This window comes from Sphaeramia orbicularis, chromosome 7 (genome assembly GCF_902148855.1).
Source record: "Sphaeramia orbicularis chromosome 7, fSphaOr1.1, whole genome shotgun sequence".
In the NCBI taxonomy this organism is placed as follows: domain Eukaryota; kingdom Metazoa; phylum Chordata; class Actinopteri; order Kurtiformes; family Apogonidae; genus Sphaeramia; species Sphaeramia orbicularis.
In genome coordinates, this window is record NC_043963.1 from 24,292,129 (window position 1) to 24,304,879 (window position 12,751).

General features: G+C 37.4%; 1 protein-coding gene across 1 annotated transcript; it reads right to left on the reverse strand.

Moving 5' to 3' along the window:
- Positions 1-380: 380 nt before the first annotated feature.
- LOC115422445 (solute carrier family 13 member 3-like) lies at positions 381-9,830 on the reverse strand. Its single transcript, XM_030138800.1, is given in 14 exon segments — positions 381-464; positions 549-686; positions 3,604-3,765; positions 4,010-4,122; positions 6,568-6,665; positions 6,764-6,880; positions 6,981-7,073; positions 7,341-7,466; positions 7,545-7,724; positions 7,817-7,886; positions 8,586-8,720; positions 8,723-8,763; positions 8,860-9,125; positions 9,511-9,830. Coding segments are annotated over 14 exon segments (1,731 nt in total). The 5' UTR covers positions 9,619-9,830.
- Between the last annotated feature and the right edge of the window lie 2,921 nt (positions 9,831-12,751).

A 12,751-nucleotide genomic window follows, 5' to 3' on the forward strand; every position in this document is an offset into this window, starting at 1 on the left:
AAGTTTCTCCACTCAAGTTTTAAGGTCAAGGGTGAAATAATGTTACTCCTTTGTGCTTTTAAGATGAACACTCCGAACATGTAGTGAAATGCACCTGCAACAAAACTAATTACTCACTGCATTAAATCCTCCAACATTGAGTAAAAAAGGTAAAAGTTTATGATAGTAACAGATGAAGCTCCCAGAGTTTTCTGACTTTTTACTGACACACACACAGGTTCATCGTCGAACCTTTTCTAAAGCCTCTTGATATGTCTTTACGCTAAAATGAGGAGAATGATCAGAGAGTTGCATTGAGTGACTGGACAGATGAAACATGCTCATCACCCACAACCACAGACTTATTGAAGGGTTGAGCCCAATCTGATAACGTGTTTAGGTTAAACATGGCCATGCCCCATGTGTTCATAGCCAAGAGAGCGGACAGGACACCCAGGATGTTCATGATGAAAGCCTGTCTTTACCTGAGAACATGAAGGAGCAGAGTATGAAGACTGGTGATGAGCTGTTATTTATGTGCATATATGTACATGAGGTGGGGATCTCACCATGTCTTTGACCATGAGATGCCCTGATGCAAACGCGATGGAGTTAGGCGGTGTGGACACTGGAAGCATGAAGGCATACGAACACCCTACTGTCGCTGGTATCATGAAGTAAAGTGGATTAATGGAGACATGAATGGCCTGCAGACACAAAACACACATCGTTGTCCCCTTGTAGACTATTGTTGCATATTTGCCTGAATATGCCATTGTTTTGTAATTAGGTGTTGCACAGCACTCTGCGAATGTACATATGTTACCTGTTTATCTATGATCAGGGTTCCTACAGGTTTCTACAAGTTAAATTTAAGACTTTTTAAGACTTTTTTAAGACTACTTTGAACAGCTTTGAATGCCCATTTCACAGCCATACTGGCAAATACTCGTGACTCCTAGAAGTTAGGAAATGTATTTATTCACTCCACCGCCTTGATTCCTACTGTTCAGAGTAATTACTCACCGAGGGCTGCGAAGTTAGCAATATTTGGTTCCTAATTTCTACTAAATTGTTGGGTTGGAACAGGTATTTTCTTTGCAGCTTGGACATGTAACAAACACATTTAAACACAATACAGCCAAAAAGTTTATGGTAACATAACTTAAGACCTACCATATCAAATTTAATACCTTTTAAAGACTTTTTAAGATATTAAATACAGATTTGTAAATTCACGACTTTTAAGACTTTTTAAGACCCTGCGGGAACCCTGATGATCCCTGACATTTCAATGGCCTGTTTCAGTAATGGTGTTATTAATTCCATGACATTCTGATTTTTGGATTATTTTTGTTTGTTTGTATTGGTTGACTGGAGGAAACTGATCAGTAGTAGCATCAATAAAATAATCCACATACCTGAGACTGAAGAATTTGTTTCATTATTACCTCCGCCAAGGAGGTTATGTTTTTGCCAGGGTTTGTTTGTTTGTTTGTTTGTTTTGTCTGTCCGTTAGTGGTCAACATAACTCAAAAAGTTATGGACAGATTTGGATGAAATTTTCAGGGTTTGTTGGAAATGGGATAAGGAAGAAATGATTAAATTTTGGTGGTGATCGGAGGTGGGGGGGGCCCACAGGGGGGGCCACTGATCAGCCTTGGCGGAGGTCTGCGCTCTCCGAGTGCTTCTAGTTATTATGGCAATTATGTGTAATCCGACTATATAATGCACGTTCTGTGCCGATCAATCGATGTTGCAGCACAGGAGTGCGTTTGTACGGATTTTCCTTAGCCTTCACAGGCTCGATCGCCGCCAAAGTCGGCAAATGAATAGAAACATTACCTGACTATCTACTAAGCACAATTTTATGTCCGTATTCAAATGTTGTGAGGTATGCTGGGCAATTCTACTCTCTCATACTATCGTACAACGGCACCACAGGTACAATGCCGCTAGTGTCACTAATTTGCATCATATCTATTGTATGTGTTACATCTAAATTAACAGTCTCCACTTAATTTAGGATCTGCTTGACAGCAACAATACAAAAAAATCATTTTTTATATAACTGTAAATATATTTAGGCAGTAAGAGGTTAACAAATAATCCCAAGAACAATACAGTATAATTACTTATTAGCACTTTGGCAGAAAATTGCTTAATAAGTGCAGTTCATTTATTATTTTCTTTGTTGTATGAAGGCCTGGCTTTCTAATAAAATGCAGATCATCAGATGAAGTCTTTTTCTTGACTTACATTTTAATCCTATCATGATGGAGGGACTCAAAAGAAAACAAATGTCAGGCTCAGCTACACAAAAGTCAACAAAAAAACCCTTCTATTTCTGCAGGGAAATAAAACATTATCTAACTTTCCTCTGTTCTGGTGTTTAGTCATGCATAGTTTGTCTTTTGCTCAGCTTTTGACAAATGTATTTTTGGTATTTTTTCCTCCACGTGAATATAATATATAATGAATGGTATTCTTTATGGAGCTCACAGAACTAAAAAATTACTTTTATGTATTTTATTTAGGGATAATGTGGTCACTCAGGATAATCCACTAAGGAGGTTGTTATGCTACAGGTAGGGGAGGAAAATGTTTTTAGAACCTGACTTTCAAGCAAAATCCTGGACATGTCGCAGTGCAATGTTTAAAGGAGTGATATTTTGCTCTTTTTTTAACGGATATATGCATTTTAAAACATTTCCCTGTGGTCTATATAAACTGTAAATGCTATACTTGGGTCTGAATTCTTCATTAATTCAACTCCACAGGTCCATCTTCCACCATATTTCTGAGTAATGACACCAGAAAGGTCATTTTGAGTGCTGGCCCTTTAAATGCAAATGAGCCACTTCACGCCCCGCCCCTCCAGGTTGTTGACTGTGCTCTGTCCCATTCAACCAACCACTGAACATTTTAAGTAATTGGCTCGAAGTTTGGACATATTTTCAGTATGGACTACAACCGCTACTGCTGATAAACATTATGGCGTACTCAGAGAAATGTTCATCAGAAGTCTTGACCTTATATCTGCAAATGTCGTGACATAACTAGTTATAGACGTAACAAATTAAGCAGCAATTAAAACGGGTTAAGAAATCCACTTGATTTTTGCCAAAATGAATACAAAGATAGCTTTGCAGAACCTGGAGGGTTCAAATTCAAACTTTTTGAACCATTAGGGTCCAAATACACAAAAAAATGAACCAAAGACTAATAAAAGTGGGTTTAGCAAATATAACCCCTTTAAGTAAAAACACTCTACGGTATAAACTGCTTAGAAACTCTGTATATAATTGTTTAAGTGGATGCTTTGTCGTAAAGGCAAACCTAAAGTACAAAAGTCACATATAATGATTACATACAACATCAGTTAATATCCAACAGGCTACAAACATAACAACATTTACTGCTGGAGTAATAGGGTCCCTAAGCCTTTGACTAACACAAGGGTCAAATGAAGTAAATGTTAAGAAGGTCAGTGACAGTTCATGAATTTCTTCTATTTTTTATATACAAAAGTCAACCTGATGTGAAAATTAGAAGCTGCTCCATTTCACAGCTTAGAAACACCTCTAACCCTTTTAAAATATATTCAGATTGAATGGGCCTCACCAGTTCAGCAATGACGGGTAAAAATATGATGATAGTGGCTGTGTTGCTGGCAAATTCCGTGAAGCAGGCGAGGAAAGCTGTGATCAGCATCACAGCTGCAGCAGGAGGGACCTCGGCCAAAGGCTGGAGGTGGCCTCCGATCCAGGAGGCGAGTCCTGACTCCTGCCAAATGCCACAAGAATGGGGTCAGAGGTCAAAGAATGAATCAAAACATAACAAAGCAAAATGGAGAGCAGTGTCAAAGCAGATCAGCGAGAAGGAAACACACTTAAAATATATAATTTTTTTTTTTTTTTTTAATATGTACTAATTCACAGATGCAACTTCAGCTGCAGGGGAAACATGAGAAAATAAATAAAGCCTAAAGAAACATGGATGATGAAAAAGCTGAAGTAGACTGCTTTACCTCACAAGCCTTGGCCATAGCAAAGCCACCTCCAAGCAGCAGAATAATGTTCCACGGAACTGATTCCTGGGCTTTTTTCCATGATAAAAGAGGAACATAGCGAGTATTCGAAGCTGAAGACAAATATGAAAGGGGACAATTCATAAAGAACCAGGATTAGTTCAAGAGTGGCAGTATGTGATGTAAAAACAAATCCTGCTTAATTAAGTACAGATATAGTAAGTTAGTGCAGTTCAATTAAATATTAATTAGTTATTATATTCATTCATAGCTTTAACAATTTCTGTTTTACTTCCTGCAAAATGGTGCATTTAATGCATTGCCACATATTTAAATAATGGTAAAAATGTACTGAATAATGGAAATAACATAATTCAGTGTTTGTTGTTCCTTTCGTTAGTACAGAGGAAATATGAGCTACAGGTCACAAATGAGTTGTGGCTCATATGACTTTGCTGGTGTCCAGTCATTGTTTGACCAGCTGAGCATAATATAAACATTACACACGTGTGTCTGAAACACCCACTAAACACGTGCATGTGGATTTTTAGCCTGTTCCCTCTTTTTCTGTCTCATAATTTCATGCATTTAAGGAACTTCAGATTTACCAAAGACACGCAAACTCTAAGAGAACACAAGTATTAGCATGAAAAATTTATCTTATTTTTTGACTGACACAATACGAATGTGTGTTGAAACTCTCATTATATAAGACAAGTCTCAACCCCCATAAAGCAGCATGGACCTCATTTTTATCCGCACACTGACAGGAAGTTCCATATGGGTTAGCGCACAGTCAGGTTAGGTCCCTTCCAGGATGTAAAAACACAAACACACATTTCAAAGTGTGGCAACATAGCTCATAGAGATTATTCTAATCACAGAAACAGAGAAACTACAGTCTCTCCTCCAGACGGAAAATTTACTCAGCGTCTCTAATCTTCTACATTATTAACATTCCTTAGCTTATTTTCAGTATTTAGCAATAGCTGTACTGAAGACACAGAATGAATATATAAATCTTTCATAAACGCTTAGTAATCAATACTAACTATTTTTGACTTGATGACAAAACTGGTTCTATTGCAAATGTTTCATGTGTCACACCTTTTCTCTAGTCTGTTACAACACGATTGTGTGACTTGTCTTTTCACGAGTCTTGAACTGTAGCCGCAGATCATTAACACATATGAAAATGGTGAAATAACTACATTTTATAGTATCTAAATGACTCCCCACAAAAACAGAGAACGTTACATGACAAAAAGATAAGAGCAATGAAGCAAATAATAAAAATATATGAATAGCAATGCGAACTCTGTCAACAGCGAGGTTTAAAGTATTAAAAAACAGATCACAGCAACATGATTTGGAGGAGAAATAATACTGATGACAAAGCATTTGTAGTTTTATTGTGAGGAAAATGAGCAGATCTGAGCAGGTGAGGGAACAGCTTTAACACTGTGTTGTTACATTTCTGTTAGATATACAGCACCAAAAACAAGGACTTTTTTTCGTATAGATGTTAGAAAATACTAAACTGTATTGAATAGAAAATATAAATAAAAAAGATTAAAAAGAAATTTGCAACTGAGAGCAGATTTATAAAATTCTGATTTGTTTACAGGCCATTTTATTTACCTCCTCACATTATGAACTGCATATATTTATATGGTTTAACAAAGGTGTCTGTCTTCTATTTATGCAGTTACTTAACCCCCTGAGATGCAGCAATGCATTTTTGTCCTCTGTGGGGGACAAGAGTTTCACAGCTTTACTGGGGAAAAAAAACGCTGTCCACTGCAAAGGACATTCCATAAAAATTTTAAAAATGCATCTGAAAAAACTGTTGCATCACACAGTTTACAATAAAGGCAATTATTTAATGTAAAAAAAAAAAAATCCAAAACTTGTACTTTTGTACTTTTCTGGGTCTCAGGAGGTTAAGAAAACATGTAATCTTTCTATATAATGTTTCCAATTAACCATGAAGACCTAGAAACACTTTCCCAAATGAATTTTACTCTGCATTTAATGTTTCCTAAATGATTTATTAATATTATCCTCCGCCATTTTGCCTTTTTCAGTGAAAAGCAGCCATTTCCCACCATTATATTAAACTTATTGACCATGTTGTTCATAAAAGCTCTGAGTTATTTCAAAGGTTATTGTATCAAAACCCAAAAACAGACTTTTTCAGCAGAATATCATAACTGAACAAGTGTCTACGGCCACTGTTATTTGTCAAACTAGATGAGTTTTACTGGTGAAACAGTGTTGTAGAAGATGTATGTCAAAATGGGTCATATCTGATACCACTGAAAAGCTGATGCACTGCATTTTACCCAAGTTATTCATATGCGTTGATAGGATTGGTGGTTTAAACATTTTAGGTTAGTAGATCCATTTGGACACAGGTGGCTGTTTAGGTCTTTGAGGGTTAACATCCTGATAAACCCATCAAATATTTAACCTGCAACTTTCCCTTTAATTCATGTTATGTCTGTCATTACATCACAAATGTACAGTATGTTCCAGAAAACTGAGTGTATTTCTACCTTGAGGGTCGAACCACCAGCTGAGAGATGGTTTCTGTGAGGGGAAGAAGAACAATATGGACACAATGATCACACCAGTGACAGCATCTGAAACATACCTACAGGGCAACAAGAGAAAACATACACAGATTACATACATACAGATCCTGTCATACTGTCTGAGTGGAGCTGGAATTTGTAAGAAGAAAACTACTACTTCTTCTTCTTACCCTTTTTTAAAAACACAGACCAGCCTGTGACAAACTTTGGATCTCTGGTGAACAGGAGGATGGCAAACAATACGAAGAAGAACGCAATCGACCCCTCTGCAAAACTGAAAGAGCAGGAAGGTGAAAGTCAGTAGAAGGCTCTGGGATAGAGATACTCATTCACGCTGCAGCACATGAGATTTGAAGACATACACGGGTCCTCACTTTATGGGCCCTAGTTTTCTGTAATCTTCCTCTATTACAGCTTTGGCTCTGGCCTCAGCTTGTGCTCTTCGATCCTCCTTTTTAAAGCACAATCTGGAGAAAATAAACAGACAGCAGAGTCAGAAATAGACTATTTCATCTGTGTGAGCTGTCCTACCAAGCTGCATCATGTTTGAGCTGATGTAGTTAAAATTGTGGTTTAGATACCCGTTACACACAGACACTAGGGCATGTTTGTCATATGATATATGAAGGAGAATGAGTCTTAAAAGGTCAGAAACAGACTTCATTTGGAGGGGTCTGCACAAATAATATGAAATATAAAACAAGTAACTGCTCATCATTGAAATTTGGATGTACCGTGTATTCAGTCCTCCGTAGAGAAAAGCAATCCACACCCATCCCAACACCAGGAAGAGAAGCATGAGTGGAAAAGCGAATGCAAACCAGGAGCCAAAATTGATGAGATCACAGTCTGGAAAGTAGCTATAACAGAAATAACCGTCAAACAGCTGAAGATGGAGTGGTTGTAAATAGTGTCATTTACAGGTGAAATGAGGTTACCTTTTCAGCTGTCCGATGAGGATGAGGTTGGGTGCAGTGCCAGTCAGGGTGGCCGTGCCTCCGATACTGGCTGCATAAGGGATGCATATCAAGAATCCTTTCCATACTTTCAGCTGGTATTCGGCTTCTTGTTGGATCTCCTCAGCCGTCCTCATGTCATTCTGCTCCGTCCCCTCAATTCTTCAGAAAGTTTTACAATATGTAGCTTTACTCATAGATACACATAAAACTTTACTAATGGGATGATATTTTAATTAATGCGTTTGTCTTACTCATCAATTGACAGCATTTGTTTTTCCGAGGGCACTGAGGGCAGTGAATGCAGCTTTACAGTAGACTGACCTGAAAAAACAAGAAACCACTTGATCTTGTTGTTTATCATGATGATACAGCACAGCCAATCATATTTGTGCCAACAGCATCAAACATATAATCTATAACCCATACTACAACCAATCAGACTTGTATGTTCACACTCAAAATGTGAGAAAGGGAGGTTTTAAAAACTTCTAGCCAAAACATACAGCACATAAACAATCAAGACAAAGGTGCTGTCACCCCTGTACATGTGTAAATGCAGTAAGCAGCACTGTGTTGTCCTACAGCTGCATAAATGTTGAGGACCAATGTACCATGTAAGGTCAGACAATATATTTAATTAGACACATGTAATATAAACATTGCTCTTGTAGTTTGTGTCTATAAAGGCATACATTTCAGGTTATAACTAAATTAAGCGCATTTTTCTGCTACTTATGTGCTTTAGAGAAGAGAGAAAGAGCTTAGGCTGTATAAATAAACAGAAACATAGCTTGTGCCGACATCAGTAATCACTTACTACCTGAATATTGACTAACTGAGGACTCACAGGACTCAGTTAAAAGGAAAAAATGTGCAAAGGTCACATCATAGATTACATATTAGACGTTTGTGAAGACGTAGTCAAAACAACACAGAACTATGTCCACTGTGTACTCCTTTGCATACGTTTTGATACCAAAAGTTACTAAATGACACATATTGTACTCTGTGTCACAGTACCATGTATTATATCAGTGTTTGAGTCCTCAGTGGATTTGCTCCTCTGCTTCAGGCTCTCCAGATCCCCGAACAGGCTCTCCAGGATGGCACTGGCGATGGGCAGCATCATGGCTGTTGTAGCTGTGTTACTGAGCCCATGGACAGGAAGGAGGAGGTGAGCATCATCCCCAGTATCAGCCTGGAAAAGGTCATTCCAAATACTGTTAGGATCATTCTGCTCATAAGCAAGGCGTTTTAAAGAGAGTAAAGAGCAGCGACAAACAGGTTCTCTCACCAGGCTGGTTTTACACCACAACTACTAAGGACCTTCAAGGCTATTCTACGATGCAGGCCCCATTCCTCGATGGATGAAGCCATCACAAGACCACTGAGGAAAAGAAAATTGGTTTCGAGGAAGTACTGAGGGCAGACCATTTTGGATGGAAGGATTCCCAGCGTTGGGAAGAGACAGACCGGAAGCATGGCAGTGACGGCCAGAGGCATGGCCTCTGTGCACCAAAACATGGCCATCAGCACCACCACATACAGACATTTTCCCTCCTGAAAGATAAGCAACAATTGGATGCAAAGTGTTCAGCTTCAAATACAGAGAAGACAGCATTGATACCTGTGTGTTACAGCGCGTAAAACATGCGCACCTAAGACGCATGTTTTACGCTTCACATAAGTATGAATAAACAATATGGTCTATGGAATGTGCTCAGTTGCATAAAAAAAAATAATTGCATTATGTTAAACCAGCTAACGTAACTTTATTTACTGACTTGTAGTGAATTCTAAAGTGAATCAGTTTATGAACAAAGTGACACAATAGTCTATTTTTTGACACATACTTTTTTTTGCGTCAGTCTTGTTTCTGACAGTGCACTCAGTTTTCACAGATCTGTCCAAACGCGCAGGAGGTTAACAGCGTGAATTTACTCACCTTTTCTGGAAGCGCAAAAATTAAAGGCAAAAACACGAGTGGCGTGATCAGGAGAATCAGCTGTTTGTGGACACACCACAGCTTCTTGGCCAGGACTGATATTTCCATCTCCAGGAGGAAGTTTGCTCCGTGTAGGAAGGAGCTCCAAAGTGGCCAAGAGGCGGCCGGTGGGCAGCACTTTGAAGCCTCTGGCTGTGTCTCACAGAAGATTAACTACATGCTTGCTGCTGTTTAACTCCTCGTACGGTGGTGTCAAATATTTAAGCTGGATGGTCTGAGATGTTAAAGACAGGTTTCCCACAGACAGGCCTCCTATAGAACACAGATCCACTTTTAAGGAGAAAAAAGAGGACTTTGAGCAATCTGACACTATAGTCATTTAGTGACATCTGATTCAAGAAATGAATTTTTTGCCCCATTTTTCCAAACATCTATTGAAATACGCAAGATCCATGAATATTAATCCATGGGGTTAATTATGATCCACTTTACTCTCTCTTCAGTTCCAACTAAACACATGAAATAAACATACACATAAAACTATGATACTCAAGTAAGAGTTAAGACCTGCAGCGTCTGTCAATGAAAAGGTTAAATTCCTAGTTAATTTTGCAATCACATTCTAGTAAACAATGTTAGTTGGGACTGATCAGTCTGCATTTGATCTAAGGACAAATAGTACGTTTCACCCCTTCTTGTATTTAAGATAAGATAAGATAAGATAAGATAAGATAAGATAAGACTTTATTGATCCCACCGGGGAAATTTTCACAGCTGACAGCAGCAACATACAACACAACCTTAAAATCATAGTCTGTGAAGCAACAAGGTCTATTTTGCACAAATTACAACTGATACACAATGAAATGCTTTTTTAAAAAATGTAATTGGTTAAATAATTGAAATGCAACAAACAAACAACCAACCACATATCAAATAATAATTAATTAATACACATTGACCCATGGATCCCCATGAGTTCTAGATGTGGTAGTTTTATGCTGTTGTGTATTCGTGCATGCTGTACCACATTTTTCCAGCAGTCAACGCCAAAGCGTTCTGGGTATAGCAATGTCATTGTAAGGTTATTGTATTACAAAATTACTAATACTCCCAAAATATTGATCCTATCAACTTGCTGTTTTCACTAGTCTGTTCCTTGACCAAAAATTACATAAGTATGCCAAACTGCAGCAGTCAGCTCTTTCCAGATTTTATGTCCATCCCCAGACACACACAGAGGTCACTTGGCTTTTATATATAGAAATTTTCAGCTGTTATTTAGAATGAATGGTATTCATAAGCGCAACAAGATCATTAAACTGGTTCATGTCTTTCCTTCTCATCATCACTATTGTCATGTTCCTCTGGTGGAGGACTTGAGTATCACTTTCCTTCTGTTGTAAAAGATTTCAAATTATATGTAGCAAATGTGAACCAGAAACAGAGTCAAAAACAGCAGGAAACACTCCCTATGATTCCAAATATTATATGGACTACTACTGGATGCAGATGTATTTGTCTTATATGAAGGAGCTATGTTATATTAACTTCTATGAAGAAACTATTGTTGTGCAAAGAGTGTAAACTCATTAACTAGAAATGTATATAAAAGTGGACCAATATATCATTACGTCCAAAATATTACCATACATTATGATAAGATTTCTAATTATGTAATTTATAATACATATAATATGTTGTATATTACTCTTATTAAATATGTCAAGTCACAAACATGACCTCTTTTTCCTTTTACAAATAATTAATAGCTGAAAAAATTCTCTCAGTATTACCCAGTGCTACAGTGTATGTGTAAATTACAACCCAACAGGATAAATGCACACAAATCACTTTTATAATCACATCAACGTTAGACCATTTTACAAAATATTGTCAATTACAAAGTATATCTAATCATGAAGTCAGTCAAAGATAGACTAGTCTAGTCTAGATAAATTTACCTAAATAACAAACAATTAATCTTAACTTGAGAAACTCACATCGCAGCCTTCTCAGCGTTACATGTCATTTGGAAAAAGGAAGTGCAGATATGATTTAATAGTCATGGGATGCAATGAGTACTTGTCTTATGAAAGAAATCTTTTAAAGACCAACCAGTGAAATGTAGATTGAGTATTACTGCATGTTTTGTAAACTCGAGGTAAAGAAATTATGGAGGCATCATTAGAGGGTTAAGATCTCCAGGGATGACAAGAAGGTTTTTCACTTTAAATAAACATACTACTCTGAAACACAGTGGAGCAGAGGATGCAGTTGTATGATCTGCCATTACTCACTTGAGGAAAAGTACAAATACATTGTTGAAAACAGCAGAGGAATGAACAGTGATGCTAAAGTTGTCTGGTAACCTGAGGAGTCAAATCCAGAAAAAGAGTGTGCATGAGGACCACTGACAAACCACGGGAAGAGTCAGACGACTGATTTGTAAAACTGAACACACAAACAAAGATGGATTTACCTCATGTTATATTTGATTATCTGGTCTGTTTGTTCCCAATAGGAGACATAAATGTAGATAAAAAGAAGCAAATGTCAAAACACACTGACTAGAGATTCTGAAATAAATATAACATGATTACCTTTGATTCTGGAACACATAAGATTAAATCACCTGAAGCGGACTTGTTTGACCATAAGTAAGATGTTGATTTTTAGCAATAATACACAAAAGTCTGATGTTTAATCAAAATAGCATGAATGGGGAAGAGGAATTGAAACCTGATAGAAAGTGCAGAAAAGGCTGATCAGACAAAAGTTGGGAAAAAACAGAAACATTAAATTAAGAAAGCTGCCCAGTTGAAACTGCTGAACAATGCAACCAAATGGAAGTGGGCGTTTTCATGTAAAAACCATCATCCGCTCACTATGGTTTGGTTCGTCCATTGTCTCTCAGCTCTGTGTCTGAATCTCTAATGTCTTTGACAATGTTTAGCTACTGTTTTAGTAGACTTCCATTTGTAATTTAAGGAAACAGCAGTTTTTAAAAGTGAAATATGCATTTTTCTTTCTTAAAACAACAATGAACAGACTCATACAATATAATCCCTCTCAATAATCACATATGATCATGACTTGAAAGTAAAGCTAATGAAGTTTCTGAAAGTATAATATCACTGAAGGCCAGTATATGTTGGCACCAAAGAAAACCTTCCCCAGGAATTATTCTGGCTTCCTTCCTTTGTTTTTGTTGTTTGTTTATTTATTACCTCCACCAAGG